The sequence below is a fragment of the Ictalurus punctatus genome, chromosome 14, assembly GCF_001660625.3.
Source record: "Ictalurus punctatus breed USDA103 chromosome 14, Coco_2.0, whole genome shotgun sequence".
NCBI classification, from domain to species: domain Eukaryota; kingdom Metazoa; phylum Chordata; class Actinopteri; order Siluriformes; family Ictaluridae; genus Ictalurus; species Ictalurus punctatus.
The window spans coordinates 14540086-14559701 of record NC_030429.2 but is presented as its reverse complement, the minus strand read 5'-3'; the positions used below and the strand labels follow the sequence as shown (position 1 = coordinate 14559701).

General features: G+C 36.8%; 2 protein-coding genes across 4 annotated transcripts in view; both read left to right on the top strand.

Annotated features, from left to right (window-relative positions):
- LOC108275286 (cAMP-dependent protein kinase type II-beta regulatory subunit) lies at window positions 1-15646 on the top strand. Of its 2 annotated transcripts, none has more exons than XM_017486005.3 (11): window positions 1-711; window positions 2640-2675; window positions 6996-7048; window positions 7212-7295; window positions 10960-11066; window positions 11153-11306; window positions 12366-12467; window positions 12547-12621; window positions 12793-12861; window positions 13734-13869; window positions 13990-15646. In XM_017486005.3, the coding sequence occupies exons 1-11, from the start codon at window positions 450-452 to the stop codon at window positions 14121-14123; spliced, it is 1212 nt and encodes a 403-aa protein (XP_017341494.1). In that variant the 5' UTR covers window positions 1-449; the 3' UTR covers window positions 14124-15646. The 2 variants fall into 2 exon arrangements, with proteins under 2 accessions (XP_017341494.1, XP_053541949.1); XM_053685974.1 differs by having other exon boundaries at window positions 7212-7301.
- Window positions 15647-15954: 308 nt separating this feature from the next.
- hbp1 (HMG-box transcription factor 1) overlaps window positions 15955-19616 on the top strand; it is a 6718-nt gene continuing 3056 nt past the window's right edge. Inside the window, exons 1-5 of one of the 2 annotated variants that reach the window (XM_017486003.3) lie at window positions 15955-16050; window positions 17978-18152; window positions 18356-18569; window positions 18826-18949; window positions 19098-19209. In XM_017486003.3, the coding sequence (XP_017341492.1) occupies window positions 16036-16050; window positions 17978-18152; window positions 18356-18569; window positions 18826-18949; window positions 19098-19209 (640 nt within the window). In that variant the 5' untranslated portion in view covers window positions 15955-16035. Of the gene's footprint in view, window positions 16051-16487; window positions 17205-17977; window positions 18153-18355; window positions 18570-18825; window positions 18950-19097; window positions 19210-19616 lie in introns of those variants that run through there. The other variant, XM_053685973.1, reaches the window with a different exon arrangement.

The window sequence follows — 19616 nt, the reverse complement described above, 5'->3', positions numbered from 1 at the left end:
GCTACTGTATTCAGCATATATATCGTGTGTGTGTGTGTGTGTGTGTGTGTCCACTTCACTCCCGCGCTGCTGCAGTCTCGCGCACGCAATCCCTGCCCGCCCGGTTGCCATAGTTACCCGGGTCACATGCGCGGCTTTCCCGTGGCCAGCGCCGTAAAAAAAAAAAAAAAAAAAAAAAAAAAAAAAAAAGAGGGTGCTCTCTGTCGGATTCTCTGCCATTTTTATTATGTGGACGATTTAGATAAAGGACTGCCATCGAAAACAAATGGAAATAGGCGCCATACGGAACTGTGAGAGGAGGTCCATCGCGCGTTGTTTCGATATTATTACAGGTTCGTCTGTCGTCGGTTCCGTTCCTTTCAGCTGACGCGAGCGCACACAGACGGAGCTTTATCAGCCGAGCCCTGCCTGCATTTTGCACGTCTTCCTCTGGAGCCCTGCTATCAGGAATGAGTATAGAAATCCCCGAGGGCTTGACGGAGCTTTTACAGAGCTTTACAGTGGAGGTGTTGAGGAATCAGCCGCGGGATCTTTTGGAGTTCGCCCTGCAGTATTTCACCCAGCTGAAGGAGAACGAAACGAGGGCGGCCGCTTTCGGCAATGAGCAGCATCCGGCTCTGCGCGCAGCCAAAGCCGTTAACTTCATCGAGGAGGCCATGCAGATCGACTCCGAGAACGGAGAGGACGATGATGATGATGAGGAATTCGTAGGTAACAGACTGGGTTGCTTGAAATGCTCCTATTTCGCATCATAATGTAGGCGACCTAGATGGCATTTACGCGCTGCAGTCAGTGCGCTTGGCAGTATCACTACGCTGCACTGCGTGTGATCTCTGAACGTGCAGTGCGTGATGTGGCTCAAATGTTTCCCATCCTAAACACTGGAGATTGACCAATAATGCAAGATATAACGGAATTGCAGGCTGTCATAAATTCACATAAGTCTGACTAGTACACGAGCAGTTCAATTCCTCTGTATTTTATTAGCTGAAAATGAAATGAAAGCGTGGCTGCGTCTGGGTAAAATAGTGCCTATGGGGGCGTGCTGTTTTGACACGCTATATAGCATGTTAGGAGGCTATACAATTTTGCACGCAGCCTATGTTTTTAGATTGCTAAATATGGTGTAAATGTGCTTAAATGTACCTACAAACAGGCATGCGGAGATGAAGATCTACTAGAGATCTTGCACAGCAGCATCCTGCAACATCACCAGCCTTCATCCACTGAGCCTCTAAAGCAGGGTTGCCAGGTCTGTTTTAATGAATGCTCCTCAATTGCCAATCAAAATCAGACCAATACAGAAATCCAAAGTCTGCCCTTCCTATAATTTGTACACTAGGAATTATGTTGTATAATACAATATTTATAGCATTAAAGCGTGAACTTTAGTAGCCTGTTATTTCATATATTGACACCAAACGAGAAAGCTATTAGAAAAGTACGGGTAGGTTTGATTTCACTGTAGCTGATTTTACGTTACTGTAACAACCTTACCATATTTCTGCTGCTACACCATTTTCACCTGTTAATTCACTACACTTTAATCACAATTACAGTACATGCTATGGAAAGTAAAACTCAGGTTTCCAAACAACGCAATACGATTTAGATTCTTAAAGGAAGGTTTTGATATTTTACGGTACCAGTGAATATGCTACAATACAATGTAATTCGATTTAGTAATCTCCAGTCAATACTGTACGTAAGAAGCTTTGTTCAGAATATGGAGTAGACCTAACGTTAATTCATGAATGATGTAGAGAAGGATTAAGGAAAAATCACCTAACTAGCCTATTTACACCACACGATAATTATTGAATTATAGTCAGTTATAATTGAAAATTGATTTATGATTGTTGCCTTTTAAATTGATGCATTGTTTGAATCATCTGATTGTTACAGTCCTGGGTCATGCGTCTGTACTAGTACTGTTTGCGTTCTTTTAAATCAGCTGCCTAACTCACCTGCAGAAGACTAATGCCACTTAATGTGTGCAAAGGCACAATGTCTGACCCACGAATGTAAAAATTAACCCGAAGCAGCAGTTCAAAAGTAGCCCTTATCCATGGGAGCCCTGTGGACCTGGCAACACCGCTGTAAAGAGCTTTGGACCTTTCATGAATAAGAGTCTGCCTTAATGAAGCCTGAGATGGAAAAGCTGTTTTGCATGTGTGATAGACACTAACCCAAAGCAGCTGCTCTCTGTGTCTCTCTGTGCACACCCACACTCTTATAAGCATTTGGCAAAACACAAGGTCCTCCAGGTTTTATAACCATGTATGTCAATTTGTCTGGTACATTTTATAATACCTAGAATATGTCCATGTGTAGCTCATTTGAGGAAATTGTTCAGTCACTTCAGAACAAAGGTAGCTGAATGGCATTGCTGGCTGAACATGCTAATGTAATTTTCATGAGAGGACAATTGTATCACAGCTAAGTGCTTTTTATTGCCATTGGTGATGCTTTATTATTTCTCTGAATATGAATGGCAATTAGACAAGTATCAACTTCAAAGCAGTCGGAATCCATGTTTAAATGTATCCTGGAACAAATGATTTAAACATGAGCTATGTTTCTTAGTGCTTTATGAAATTTTATTTCTGACACAAACATTGTTTGTCCTCTCCTCACAGCGCCAGTCATAAACAGATTCATAAGACGACCTTCTGGTAAGTAATACAAGTATTTGCTGTAAAGACACTACTATTCGCATGCATGCTCTAAGATAGTTAGAAAATGCTGAATGATTTGAATGGACAAGGCAGTGGTTCTCAAACTGGGCACTGTGAAAAATCTCAGAAGTTGAAAAATCGCTATTTAGTCATGTTTAATTTGATCACTTTATTAATATTGCTGGGTGGTGCAGTGGACAGGGTTTCTGCCTCACAGCTCCAAGGTCCCTCGTTCAATCCTGAGCTTGGGTTACTGTCTATGTGGAGTTTTTCACCTTCTCACCGTGTCTATGTGGGTTTCCATCATTCTCCAGTTTCTTCCCACCTCCCCAAAACCTGCAAATAGGTGGAATGGGTATACTAAATTACCCCTAGCTGTGAAGGAATGTGTGTAAAGTTCACTGTAATTCATTTAGAGTGTGTTCCTGGGATAGGCTCTGGATCCACCACAACCCTTACCAGGATAAATCAGTTACTGAAAATTTATGAATGAATGGATGAATGAATGAGTTAAATCTGCTTAACCCAAAGCTATGTGTTATTAAAAGTTATTAAAATATATTCCAGACAATCACAGTTTAAGTCCATCCCAATTCAAGTTTCCTGTAATGTCATCAAAAGAGTGCCACATCTCTGATGGCCAGTGATAGCTATGGGGGATTGATACCATCAACAGGCCATTAGACTGAAATGTTTGAGAACAGGTGCTGTACAGGATATGGCTGTTTGATACAGGACTAGAATTATGAAAATTATGTATCTAATTAACGTACACTATACAAGTTGTCAAATCAGGTAGCTCTATATTTATGCAAGTCACATAGAAACATTAAGTATTCACCTATCATATCTCTTTTATATTAGTATGTGTCATACATACATACATATATATATAATGTATATATATGTATATTATATATGTATGTGTGTGTCATACATTAGTATGTGCTAATACATTTATATGTATCATAAAGCAGTATATTATGCTTTATGATATGCATGCACATCCTCTCATATCTCTTGCACGAAATTACAGATAGCATGCTATGTAGTAGATAACATGCTATGTGACCGCTTCATTTCACAAATCAACCACTACAAACCATAACAATAACCATAATAATACCTATAACTAAATAGGTAAGCTAGAAAAACAACTAACAAATCAGCGGGCTTTAATGGAGCAATTTGTACATTTTATAGTCTCTACTGCCTGTGAGGTGAAGTGCAGCTGCAATAAAAACTACTAACATGCAGAGTTGAGCCTTACCGGTCCAGCTGGGGCGGAGCCAAAGGCAGGGCCATAAAAATGGAAACAAATAAAAGCAAATAAGCAATTCGGATTTTATAAAGTATCATTGAAAACACATGAAAACATGTGACTAATGAGGTCAATGAGCATGAAAATGAATTACAGAATGACTACTGTAGCATTACCTTCACAAGGTAATGCACAAAGCATTCCTTAATAATACAGAAGTCCATGTTCTTCATATATGCAATATTAGAAGTGTTAATTAGTTGTGGCCTGATAAGTGTCCAAAAAAAAAGTCAGACTCCATGAGCAGTGAGTGAAGCGTTTAAGGCAACAGTTGAATGTTTTTGTGATCTTACTCATTCACATAAGAAGCACCTAGTGAAACCTCTTTTGCAAAGGTTATGGGGACTTGTGATAATGATAGTGTAACTGTCAGTTAAATTTCACTTGTGAAAGCTGAGCTAAGTCAAGCAGTAGAAATAGAAACTCTTAGCTGATGGTTGGCTGCACCCAATAGCCTTAATAAAACTAGACAGAAAATGCATGTTATACTTGGAGAAGAAGTGTAAACAATTAGCAATATTTTTATTATAATAAAATAATAAAATAAGATAATAACAGAGAAAACGAATAGGCAACAGACACTAATTAATCCACAGAAGTCATTCTCAAACATCTCTAGCCCTGAAAGCCATCAGCATTCAATAATTCTATGGGGCACAATGGGACAACGCAGTATTGCACATGACCTAACAAACCTTCGTCAGCATCACTTTATTTACCTGGCTGACAGATTTTGGACCCTGGCTTGATTTGTTCAATCTCTTTGAGGACTTCAGCAGATTCACAAGTGTAAGCTCCAGGCTTGATGTCATCACACGTCACTGGAGCCTGAAAGGCTGCCTAGGAAGTGCTTTAGTTGCATGTTCAATAGCAGGCTGAGATAGAGGAGGGTGACTTTTATTACACACAGTGATGGAATGAAATAAACCAGCAGGGGAAGGGAGTGTTCAAAGGATTTATTCTCAGAGTCATCTATTATAAACAAGGACAGCAGTCCTGTGTATGACCTTGTGCATTAGGAAAAGCTTTAACCATTAAAAACAGGTTAAATGGACAAGAAATGTTCAGAGCTCACTTGACCACCTTTTTGTTATGTGTACTACTTTTATAGAAATTTGTCCAAGCCATCTGAATTGTTATCATCGCTAAAAGGCACATACATTATTTAATCATTAATAAATATTATTTAATATTTATTCTCATTTATGCAAGCCTTGCACGTACAAACAAGTAAAAGATTCTCATTGATGACATTGTGTAATGCTTGTCTGGGTAAACTAATGTGCATGTAGGTTCATTAACTGTTAATGTACATTCATTAAGTTTTAAAGTAGAGCTAAGAATTAAAGTGATTCTCACTAACAAATAGTTTCATTTCCCCACATAATCACAAACTCTCACATATCTGTCACTCCTCTCAGCCACTACTCCATACCACAGAAACAAAATCCCAAAGGTCCCGTCATTTCTGTCCCTTAAAAAACAACATTTAATGCATAGCTATACATCATTACCACTTTAGTGTAGTGGTATTTATCCACTTTGCTGTCATGTCTGCAAAAAAAAAATTATATTAAAATCGCAATCTCAAATAATTTCTCAGTGCAATTTGACTCAAGAACAATGTTGATTAGGATGTTTATTGCAGATGGGTCAGAATTGACATCTAAAATAAATAATTTAAACATTGTCCCATTGTTATGGGACAGGCATAGGAGGATACTTAACTGTATTCATTTAGTTTAAACTAGAACTATAACACGAATAATGTACTATTCTATACTAATTTACTAAAACTTTGTTTAAAAAATAGATCGTTGTGGTTTGCTTTGTTTTGCGTTGTGCCTTAGAACTCCCTTAACCATGATATAATCACTGTAACAGATGGGCTGTCATGGCTCACTGCTTTAATCTACAAGCTTTAGTAACATAATAAGTTACAGAATCATTAAATAATACTGTGTTTTATAACAAAATATGATTAAAATAAGAATAATGAGTAAATATGCTGGGTGCGGAAATTTGATTATATCAAGAAATATCACAAATGATGTCACATATGTCAATAAACTACATATATATATACACAGATATAAATACAGAAAAACAGCACACACTCATGCACATTTAACTCTACACAATTCATTCTAATTGAACTCTAACTCTATGCAATTCATAATTATAAATGTTACAGGATGGGAATCATATTGTGCAGCATTTAGCTAACACATAATACCAATACTTTAATAGTCTACAGAGCTTCTAGACCACTAGCAGTTATGCAGTGTGGTCTAGAGTGAATTGTGTAGAGTTACATGCACATGCGTGTGTGCTGTTTTTCTTAGTGCAGTTTTGTTATAAGATTCTGTTCTATAAGTTTTAAAAAGTAGCCTGAATGCTGGAGCAATCAGTGTCAGAGTCTCAGCTGTTCAGGTACCTACCTATTTTAAGACATTTAGACGTTATGTTCTGGATTGTTAAACTAAAAGGATGATCAGTGTACACGGGATCCATAACTCTTAATCGACTGATTTCTGCAGTTAAACACATTCCACCATGACTGAGTTTAATGCAGGTTTGGTTTGGAGCTCATATTCAGGCCATGGGAGGGATATCGATCCAGTGTATGCTCCTGTAATGCTCTTTGCTGGTAATAATAGTAGCAACACCGGGGGCGTGTGGCAGGGGAGAGCAAATGGGCCTCTCATCTCAACACAGCACGCATAATAGAGGAAAAAGGGAGACAAAAGACAGACAAAAAGAAAATGAGTCTCATGATACAGAAAAGAACAAAGGGATCAGACAGACTTGTTCAATATTTTGAGAGCACACTGGTGAACACGGTGCGCTAAGGTGTTTGTTTGAAATCTGTTCCGACAAACAGATGGTTCTGATGATTTTTACTTTCCGGGATCAGATATACTCACTTGCTGTTGTGCTATTGTGTAAACAGCAAGTTCATAAATGTGCTTCTCTTTTTTTTTGTCGAAACCCAGTTTGTGCAGAGGCCTTCAACCCAGATGATGATGAAGAGGACAAGGAGCCCAGGGTGAGAGATTGTTGATGTTTGTGGTAAAACTGTGACATTGCTGTGATGCTGTGGCTACACAATCATTGAGGCAAAACAATGAGGCTTACAGCCAAGCTACTTGGCTGTACATTTGTGTAAAAAAAACCCAAATTTTTCCTAAATGTTCTTGGTGTCATTGCAGGTGACTTACCCAAAAACAGATGAACAGAGACAAAGACTACAGGAGGCCTGCAATGACATACTTATTTTTAAAAATCTTGACCAGGTAAAGGTAATTTTTAAAATGTTCACTTTTTGCTTTGCATATTGCCACCTTATTGTCATGTTCTCTATTGTATATAATTACATGTTAGTTAAGGTGCTCAAAGATCCACTAAAGATTTTAAAGTGATAAATCTGGCTTGGTAATACCCCAGCTGACATTTTATATTGGCTAATTGAAAGGTTGTGTGAGAGGATGGATTAAATAGCAAAAAAAAAAAAAAAAAGTGAATAATGGCTTAGTGGTTAAGGCTCTGGGTTACTAATCAAAAGGTTGAGGGTTAAAGTCCTAACTGCCATAACTCTGTCTACTCCAGTATTATAGCTGACCCCAATTTCCTAACAAGATTTTGTAATTTCAGAAGAATTTCATTGTAATGTATTGTATATGTAAAAAATAGTTTTTCTTTTTCTTTTTTGCAATCGTTGACCATCACAGGGAAAAACTGAATTTAATCACTTTCTAATTATCATCACTGTAACACTTTTTTGTAAAGGGTTATATTTGACACTTCATTGTAGATAAATGTATTTGAAATTTTAGGTCAAGGCCAAAAACTGATAGTGCTGTTTTTGACCATTTAGGCATCCTTAATAAATATACTTAATTGATGTTAACTATATACTTGTGTAATGTTAGCCAAGTCAAACAAAGCTTGATATATTTTATTTCACATTAGTGAACTCCGAATATTCTCTGTTTACCTGGGCAGACAGTGAATATGATTCATATGTCAATTGCCTCATCGCTTGTTTTAATGGGGAGAAAGAGACTGCTCTTTTTGCTGTATTTTTGAGTGATAATCTGTACTAATGTAGTCTGATGTTAAATACCAGAGCTGCTACACAAAATTTGTAAAGAATGACAGATCTGGTTTTTACTGGAATAATCAGTGTAAACATCACTGGACATTGTGGCAGTGTAATATTGTGGAAAGATGTTTAATTCATTATATCGCACAAGAGTACTAAGTTTCTAAATCACAATTACAAACACCACTACACAGGGTATATTAAGTTCATTGCCGTCTAACAGCATACATCAGCTGTAAAAGTGCACTTTAATATGTGAGATTTTAAAGCAAGAAGTCTAAAGAGGCAAAATGTTATTTAATGATTTAAAGGGAACACTCTCAAAATCAGCAGCAGGGGTGACTGATATGACCAAAATCAAATATCAATACTTGATATTTCTATGATACGCATGATACCGAAAACATCTGCTTTCACAGTTTGTAGTCGTTATTTACTTTATTATTATTATTATTTACTTAATTGTTATTATATCATCATAAAGCCCAGCCGTAGTTCATTGATTTATTCGTCTTTAGTTAGCAAGTTGTTATGCCAGTCCATCACAGGGCACCATACGCATACACATTCACATACTCATTCACGCACAGGGGCAATTTAGTACAACCTAATGAGATGTTTTTGGGAAGTAGTTTATGAAACCAAACAGCCTGGAAGAAAACCTCCACACAGCAGGGCTGACTGGGGCAAGAATTCAGGCTGGGAGCATCACACCCACCCAGGCCACCTCATACATCCACAGCAAATTTTGAGACCACTGACCCAACTACTGTTGTACACTCACCGAACAGTTTATTACGGACTCCTGCCTATTTATTCAAATGTCTAATCAGCTGATTATAAGGCTGGATCTCAGTGCATAAAATCATGCAGATACAGGTCAAGCGCTTAAGTTATTGTTAAGATCAAACATCTGAATAGGAAAAAAGTGATCTAAGTGACTTTTCCGGGGCATGGTTGTTGGTGCCAGACAGGATGGTTCGAGTATATCAGAAATATAGAATAGTGTACAAAGAATAGTGTGAAAAACAAAAAACATCCAGTGAGCAGCAGTACTATGAGTAGAAACACCATGTTAATGTGAAATGTCAAAGGAAAATTGACTGGTTTAAGCTGACAGGAAGGTTATAGAAAGTTAAAAAATAACCACTCATTACAAGAGATGTGAGCAGAAATGAATTGTAGAATGAATAGTAACAAGAAAATATGTTCAACTGTATAGCCTAATAATATCAATTGTGCAGCCAGTAGCAGTTTTACCTCATAGACATATGGGATATGTTGGTCATGTAAATCATTAGGTGCAATGATTACTTTGCATGATCATATTACAGCCAGCAAATATGACACAGCTATACAGAGTGTGCTATATGGTGCGAATATATCCCATATTACAAGATGATTACAGGATGATAATGTCCATCATATAGTCCGCTATAATTCTTCAGAAGTGGTTTGAAGAACACCAGGATAAAGTCAAACACCTTCTATGGCCTCCCTAATCACCTAGTTTAATCAGTAAGTCTTTATGGAAAGTTCAGGAGCACAGACTTTATCCCTCAAAAACCGGGAAGCTTTTCTTCTTAAAGAATGATCAAACATCCCACTACAAAACATTCAGGACCTGTATTCCAAGAATTAATGCGGTTTTGGAGGCTGTTCATTTTTAGGTCCATTCCTTCCTTCCATTTTTAAAAATTTTTTTTTAGATATTGTTATATTGTTATATTATTAAATGTTTCCATGTTGGGGATGTACAGTGGTGCTTGAAAGTTTGTGAACACTTTAGAATTTTCTATATCTCTGCATAAATATGACCTAAAACATCATCAGATTTTCACACGTTCTAAAAGTAGATAAAGGGATCTCAATTAAAAAATGAGACAACAATGTTATACTTTGTCATTTATTTATTGAGGAAAATGATCCAATATTACATATCTGTGAGTGGCAAAAATATGTGAGCCTTTGCTTTCAGTATCTGGTGTGACCCCCTTGTGCAACAATAACTGCACCTAAATGCTTCCGGTAACTGTTGATCAGTCCTGCACATCAGCTTGGAGAAATTTTGGCCCATTCCTCTATATAGAACAGCTTCGACTCTGGGACGTTGGTGGGTTTCCTCACATGAACTGCTTGCTTCAGGTTCTTCCACAGCATTGCTATTGGATTAAAGTCAGGACTTTGACTTGGCCAATACAAAACATTAACTTTATTCTTCTTTAACCGTTCTTTGGTAGAATGAATTATTTACTTAGGCTTGTTGCCTTGCTGCATGACCCACTTTCTCTTGAGATTCAGTTCACAGACAGATGTCCTGACATTTTCATTTAGAACTTGCTGGTATACTTCACAATTCATTGTTCCAACAATGATCGCCAGTTTTCCAGACCCAGATGCAGCAAAACAGGACCAATCCATGATACTACCACCAGCATGTTTCACAGATGGGTTAAGGTTCTTATGCTGGCATGCAGTGTTTTCCTTTCTCCAAACATAACACTTCCCATTTAAACCAAAAATTCTACTTTGGCCTCACCAATCCACAAAACATTTTTCCAATAGCCTTCTGACTTCTCCATGTGATCTTTATCAAACTGCAGAAGGGACAAACAAACTTTCAAGCACCACAAATATACTGTATTTTATGTGGTAAATGTGTGTGATGTTGGCTGACATGCCACAGATCATGTGAACGTAGGAGACAGCTCAGAGTTTAGAAACTTCAGAATTTTAAGAGTAGTGTTTCAAATTTTCCATTCAGAGTTTAACAGCTCATTTTAGAAGCCTGATTGTCAAGTAAATCTAGCATCATGTCAGTGTATACTGTGTTTGCTATTATATTTTCTTTGTAGGAGCAAATATCCCAAGTTCTGGATGCCATGTTTGAGAAGAAAGTTTCTGCTGGCGAACACATCATTGATCAAGATGATGACGGAGACAACTTTTATGTCATTGAAAGGTGGGGATCACATGATTTCCATTTCATGAGCAACATATGATTATATAATTTACTCAATGTTGTATTAAATTGCTTCATTCATCCAGAGGGACTTTTGACATCCTTGTTAAGTCAGAGGGCACCACAAGAACAGTGGGCTCGTATGACAACCGTGGGAGTTTCGGGGAGCTGGCGCTGATGTATAACACCCCGCGCGCTGCCACCATTGTTGCTACCTCACCTGGTGCCCTGTGGTGCCTAGTAAGTAACCCCATGAATTATGGGTTAGTTTAGATAACTTTAAAAAAAGACTAATCACCATCTGTTGATAACAGTTAATAAAATAATCATAATACCATGTATAAGATATTAAAATATTCAGCAGAGATTTGGTATTAATATTATTATGTAGATTATGAATTATTCATATTGTTTTTGGTCAAAAGTAAAAAGTGCACTGTTGGTGTAACTTCTAGCTCCCTGTTCTATACTGATGCTATGTCAAAGACCCACAAACAAATGAGAACACTGAAATCATTTACTTGACTCTGTAGTATAGAGTACCTAACAACCCCAATTCCATAAAAGTTGGAACGCTGTGTAAAATGTAAATAAAAACAGAATGCAATGATTTGCAAATCTCATAAACCCATATGTTATTCACAATAGAACATAGAAAACATATCAAATGTTTAAACTGAGTAAATGTACCATTTTAAGGAAAAAATAAGGTAATTTTTAATTTGATGGACACAACACGTCCCAAAAAAGTTGGGAAGGGGCAACAAAAGGCTGGAAAAGTAAGTGTTACTAAAAAGAAACAGCTGGAGGTTAATTGGCAACAGGTCAGTAAAATGATTGGGTATAAAAAGAATAGCTTAGCGAGGCAGAGTATTTCAGATTTAAAGATGGGCAGAGGTTAACCAATTTGCGAAAAACTGTGTCTACAATTTGTGGAACAATTTCAGAATAATGTTCCTCAACATAATATTGCAAAGACTATGAATATCTCATCCTCTACAGTACATAATATCATCATGACACACGTTACCTAAACTTAAGTAAGTAAAACATAGATGCAATTAATTACAAATGTATACATAGTGACTATAGGTAAAGAGATTAACATATTAAGAAAAAGTGAAGACATAGTGAGTTATATGCAGGTTATCAGTTCATGACTATTACTTTATAAAACTCCATTGAGTCCTAGTGGTAGATTCAGGATTTATTCCCATTTAGGGATAATAAATGCATTACTAAATAAATGCATTACTTAGATTTTAACCATAGGCAACTCTTCAATGTTTGTTATTGCAGGACCGATTGACATTCAGAAGGATCATTGTGAAAAACAATGCCAAGAAGAGGAAAATGTATGAAGCTTTCATTGAGACCCTTCCACTGCTCACATCTTTGGAGGTCTGAACCATTTCCTTTTTCTACAGTGTGTTTATGAACAACAATACAGGAACACTTTTAACCATTTATTTCCTTTCAGGTCTCAGAAAGAATGAAGGTAGTGGATGTCTTGTCGTCCAAAGTTTTCAACGATGGAGAGCAGATCATTGCACAAGTTAGCTCTATTCTCATGACCTCCAAACATACAGATTGTTACCATTTAGTAAAGTTAGTGGTACTGTACTGTTACAGAATGGCACACAACAGTATGATTCAAGGTTGCATTACATGTAACCAAATATTACAGCTTATAATGTAGTCCAATAATTAACATATTTTTCTCCAGGGTGACCTGGCAGATTGTTTCTACATCGTAGAGTCAGGTGAGGTTAGAATCACCATGAAGAGGAACCGGGTAAGTTTTCATAATGGAAGCAATTTTGTTTATTATAAAATGTTCTCTGATTCTGGCTAATTCTGTTCATCAAGCAACAAACTGAAGCAAAATGAATTGCGGATAAATAATAGTATCTACTATGCTTTATATTATAAATAAAGTGAATCCAAAAGTGCATATTTATGCAGAAACATTATTGTCATGCTCCTTTTTATTGTAGACATTTATTTTGATCCAGACCTATTTCAATTTTATTAACAGAAAGTCTCTTTAGGAGACGCACTGAAATAAGGTGTAATGGCATGTCTTAACATGCCATTTTTTGATTATCTACTTCATCGTGAAGTGTTCAGGATTGTGTAATCACTACTTTTACCATACAAGACAACAAGTAACAAGCACAAAATTTGTAAAAAGAAAACATGTTTACTGACTGAAGAATATTGCTCTGTGTTAATAGGTATTTAGATACTCCTAATGGAGCAGGTTGATTAAGTGAGTCAGGAGTGTTAAATTAGGAGTTTGTAAATAAATTAAAACATTGTAATTGTAGGAGACTTGTCAGTATGGCATTGTTTCCCTTAGAATACATGAGAATATTATGCTGCAAAAACAGTTAAATTATTTTGTTATATTTTGGTCAAAACAAAATTAATAAGTAATTTTGAAACTTTACTTTTGACACTTTCATGCATTTTCCTTTAGTGTCTCGATTTGATGTGTGTCTCATAAATATGCTTATGATACCCTGCCATTTTGGAATAGACATATTTGGAGGTTTTACTGTGCCAGTGTCCCTGTACAATTCTCTGTAAGCCTTTCTGGGAGATTAAATGATGGTAAGGAAATTTTTGTGTGTAGAGAATTGATATTGGGATGTCTGTTTGCAGTTGAAAACAGATTCAGAGCATGAGGAGATAGACATCGCCACATGCACTAGAGGGCAGTACTTTGGAGAATTAGCCCTCGTTACAAACAAGCCAAGGGCCGCTTCTGCATATGCCGTGGACAACGTCAAGTGCTTAGGTAAAACTACTGTCTTTAAATAATATTTAAACACACACAGACTGAGCTAGAAACTGGTAGACACTCTCCTATATCATAATGGATGTAGTATTCTCAGTTTTTCTTGAATGCCTTTCACAGTAATGGATGTCCAGGCATTTGAGAGGTTACTGGGGCCATGCATGGACATCATGAAACGCAACATCGCTAACTATGAAGAGCAGTTGATCACCCTCTTTGGGAGTCAGATGGAAATAGATGAGCCAAGTGTATAAAATTCAAAACAAACAAACAAAAATGCTCCAATGCAACATATTGAAAAGATAAAATAATGGTGAGTACAGGTCTCTCACCATTGTTCAGATGACATATGATCATAACTTTTGAACTTCAAAGTTATTGTTTTGCATCACAAAGTGAAGCTCTGGTGTGTCAGTGATAGTGATTTTTACATGTAGGATAACCTTAACAGGTTACTTAAGGTTTGAAACAAAAGTTTCATTTTCCGTTAGTAAAGTGTTTTGTTATATTGGGAATAAAATGTTTATCCAGCTATTTAGTAGTCATTATTTCTACTGCTGTATTTTATTTTGGAGTGTTAGATTAGGATTGTTTTATTTTTTTTAAGTTATTTTTTTATTTTTGAGCTCAGGCTTTGACAGAAAGAAGTTGAAATCTCCTGTCACTCATTTGTCATGTATTTCAAAATCTTGTTTATGAATTCCATACGTTTGCGAAGTACAAATGCCAATGTTCTTAATAAACCTTAATTACAATATCTTGATTAATTATCTTCACAGAATGAGCAAAAGACCAAACATAAATTTGGGAGTATACTGTGTGTGACTATATGAGGATGATACGAACCAAAACCTAGTAACGTATTAAAACAGGACATGTGACATTCATATATAAACCTGTAAGGGTTTGATTACAGGAAAAGAAAACATAAATGTGTGTATGCAGATTGCACTTTGCTGTCAGAATCATTGGAAAAGAAAAATTGCACATTCATTTATGCTGTAGTTTAGAATTTTAGTTCCCTCATGAATCAGAAGAATTCATGTAGTATTTTAAAGTACTGGCTCAAAGTTACTGTAGCGTATTTATTGTACATATACATTGTTTTAACATTTATTTATTAACCCCAAGTGTTTCAGAGTGGAATAAGACATATTTAATGTCCTTAAGATAGCTTTCTGTTGCTGATTATTTTATACAGTGTGTATGTTTTTGTTAAAATTAATAAGAATAATACTGATCAAATATGTTATCGCATATTACTTTATTTTACTCAAATATGCTCATTTGCCTTTACAAGTTTTACTTCTAACTGCAATATCTGTCACCGGTTGTAGTGCCGTTATCCATTATTCCAATAATTACAGTTACAGAGTCTTTGCTCCACTGGAAAGTAACCACTTTTTACATTTTTCTTCCAATAACATTGATGAGACGAGATTTGTTTATGTCTTCATAACAATGTTGCACCATGACACTGTGTGAAAGTCTACAGCTTCTGTCTCTAAGTAGCCCACCTCAACTGTGTGCTTTCACTGTAGGATTTTCTGTTCATTGTTTTATAAACAGTACACTCGTTTGAGACTTTAAACGCTAACGTGTTTATATTCATATCATTTATCTGAATCACCATGTTCAAAAGTAGCTCTTTGCATTACTGCTCTCTATTTAATGACATTCATGTAGAAAGGTCTACTCTTTATGCCAGATGCACTAGTATTATTGTCTGTGATATCATTTTCCATTCAAATAAAATACAATTTTGTATGAAACTGTAGTGGGGAATAACGCATACTTTTGTCATGAATTAAACTGTATAAGGCACATAATCTCCAGGATTAGGTTATCTGAACTGTAGGTAAAGAATAAACTTGGACAACGTTATAGCTGATTGCTGATACTGATAAAAACAAAGGCGAAAACAAAAGAGAAGGCTGGGGAAAATACAGTGACATAGCCAATGAAGTGCACCATCAAATGTAACGGGCATGAAACTCTTACCAATGAACATAACAATAACAAAACAAGTCACGCCCTCTGCAGTGCGCCCAGAGCTGACCAATCACGCCTCGAGTACATTATATTGACGTAACTATTGACCAATGAGCGAGCAGGTCTAAAAGTATTCGGTCCAGCCTTCTCGGAGAATGCTAGAGATATTCGGTAATGGCGACAGGTCTGGTAAGTGAAAACTTAGAGAACGATTACAAAGAAGCAGAACATTAACGTTGACTCGTTAAAATGGACACAAACATTTTAATAAACGGTTATTTCTACTCCGGCGATTAGAAAGGTTGTCATTCGTTATTTCATTTTGAAATGAGAACGATACATATCGTTAGATCAATTTTTTTCCCTCATTACGACGTTTGTTGTTTTGCTTGTGGCTGAGCAACTCGCCAGTCATTGCAGCCAGCTGAGTTACTTGACTAACCAACTAGTTATAACCAGTTGAAAGTCCTAGCTAGCTGTCGTGTTCAGAATTATACCGTTACATATATTACCAAAAATAAATGTTCCTTCATTCATTGCGATACTCGGAAGGGCTTCGAGCGCCATGTCTCAACTTGTTGACATTCTTTTGTTTACAGTTGAGTGAGAAGTAAGGAGCTTTCTGACAGCTCATTGCGCACAAGATTTAACCAGAATAACAATTATCTGATTAAACTGGAACTTTATCTATGTGAGATGTTGATTTTTTTTAGGACAAAGACTCGTCGTGTTATTATTGTTGTACTAATCACGGTTGAAATATATTACTTTGTTTGACTAGATGTGTTAAGTAGCTTTTCTGAAATATCATCTATGAATTTAACCGAGCCTTCGTTTGGGAACAGTCCGAAGGATCTCACTTTTCTCTCTGCTAAATAACACGTCAAAATATAGACATTGTTAACAGCTGATATTTTTTTCGTCGCGTGTGTATTGTCTGAAAACAGAACTGTTAAACATATCCGTTTTTTAAATCGAAACAGACATCGTCCTACAGTAAATTTAATTCAATGCCGTCGAGTGCTGTTAAAGATCTCCGGATCTCAGTAGTCGAAATTAAATGTCTTGTTCTATGTCGACTGTTGTTACGCAGTTGTGAATGAATGAGCACAGCCGCGCATGCGCCAAACTCTCCCAGCGTTTATAAACAAGGTTGCGTGCAAGAGGGTCACGTGACCAGGCTGGACGTCCGCAAACAAAGCTATTACGTTTCCTTAATAAAAAACTTGTCACTTCTGTTCAGTTTTGTTTTAGGTTTCTTTCGGAATGCGTAATGATATGTCTTCGCTGTGTATTATAATCACACGGACACCGCAACAGACATGTTTTAAAGCAGGAGAGAGGTTACTCAATAGCTAGCATGGCTGTGCTTGTTGACATACTGTCTTTTAAAGAATAAATGTTAAAAATAAATAAATAAGTAAATAATCGGAATACGTACGACGGCGTTTTAGTGCCACGTAAAAAAATACTAGAGTAAAGTCTTAATATTTTACGAATAAACTCGCAGTAATACTAGAAAAAGTCTTAATGTTTAGGTGTTTGGAGTGATGTATAAGCAGGTCTTTACCAGTGAATTTAGATGAGTTTATCGGTGGACCACCGCGGTGAAGTTGGACATTTCGGTGCACGTTCGAGATTCGCTCTTTTATTTCTCAAATAAATATACATACCAACATGACAAAATGTGTATTTTCTTGCTCCGGAGTGGACAAAAAACAAAGTACAACTGTTAGAGCGAATCACGAATCTGCGCATGTCCTATATAAAACTAACTTTACCGCGGTGTAATTTTGAATTTTTTCTCAAAATATCACAATACTACCTCTTTATTCTTGTAATTTTAGCTTTATTTCCTAAATATTATGACTTTATTTTCGTAATCTTCATTTATTATTATTATTTTTACGTTGCACTAAAACGCCATTGTAAATATGTAATTCTCGTGTTAGTTTAATAAATAATTACTTCATTTTGATCAAGTAAATTCATTCATTCATTCATTTGAAAGTAAATAAAATCTTAAAATAGGTGCACATAAGTTATTTGGAGTATTATTATTTGAGGTCCACTCCTTATTTTAAGCCTTATTTCCCTTCCCTTCACATATATTCAGCCTACTCATGTGACAAGGTGTAATATGGTGTGGGAGGTAAAGACAGTCCCTAAAAGAGTGCAGGAATCTGAGACAGAGTGTTCCGGCATGGATGAGGGCTTTGACCTGCTCAAGTGTAACGAAGACCTGCCATCTTCACCAGGCTGCCCCTCTACTGAAGGCCCTACTGAATATGGTGAGTCTATAATTGACTTATTTTCTCAGTCTCTCTGTTTATCAATCAGTCTGTCAATGTAAAATTATGTATTAATTGGCCAAAAATGCATGCATACTGCAAACATTTCTCATCTTTATTTTTAGACAAAAGTGCAGCTGAACATGTAATTGTGTTGCTGTTTACACAGTCTGTGTGGCCTTTATTTTTTACCTATTTTACAGATGATTTGCCAGAACTACAGGAAGTGCAGGATGACCAGTCGTCCCCAGCCGTGTTCCAGGTAGCCACAGGTGTGTCACACGAAGAGAGGCCTGAGCACGGCTGGAGCCCACAATCAGAAAGCAGTAGCATCTCCCACACAAACTGGCTCACAGAGCTAGCCAACATCGCCACCAGTCCCCAAAGTCCTTTAGTGCAGAGTGCACCACACCCCAGGTCAGCAACATGCAGGAAGTTCACTGGAGAATGTTGAACTGATAATATAATGAGTTATGAAATGGCAATTTCTGTAGAATCTTTAAGGAAAGATTCTTTCAAATGTAATATATTCACTACAACATTATTCAGGACCTTCCACTGCAATTGTTTATTTTTTTTTATTCAGTATGCTTCTGAAAGTGTGTCCTATTTGATTTTTTCTAAATACTCAAATGATTCTTTTTGCATTACTGAACATATTCTGTGTCTGCAGGTCTTCGCCTGTGCACATCTTTGCCCACAGTAACAGTTTACATTCCTATGCTCGGCCTCCGTTGGCCTCCAGCAGTGCTCCCAGTCTTGCTCGTAGCCACATGAGGGAGCGTCGCCGCACGAGGGTACAGTATTCAACAGCAGATTAGAATGGAATAATTAGAACCTATAAGCACATTGTTTGTGCAATTTTATGATTTCATGATTTGGCAGTTACGTTACAGTCCTTTAAACATATTGTATAAGGTCATGCTGTTTTTGAACCTGTTTCAGGCTAGCAGTGAGTCTGAGTCTGGGTTATTCTGTATGTCTTCACTGTCTGATGATGATGACATGGGATGGTCTCATTCTTGGCCCTCCACAGTCTGGCACTGCTTTCTGAAAGGTGAAGGCCATAAATACACAAACACACATTGTCATGTACTTGTACTGACTTTTGACCTTAGGTTACAGATTATGGCCACTAAGATTTCATAGAAAAAGCACAATATTTTTGTAATAAATTCAGGGGGAAAAAAGGGATTTTTGAGTTCTCTGGGAAACCCAGCTGACATTTTTGATCTTTTAAAGGTGTTGGCTGAATATCAGCCATTTTATGAATGAGCAGTTGAAGCTGAGGTAGCACCCTCTTCTGTTAGATCTGTGCCACTGCAACATAAAAAAGAACAAAACAAGAACATGGGTCAAGGGAGTTGTATGTTTTTCTTTCCATCCTCCAATTGTGGGGCATAATTCACCTGGCTAGTTTTAATTGTATTCAGTTTTCCCCTACAGCAAAATTGACAGGCAGAT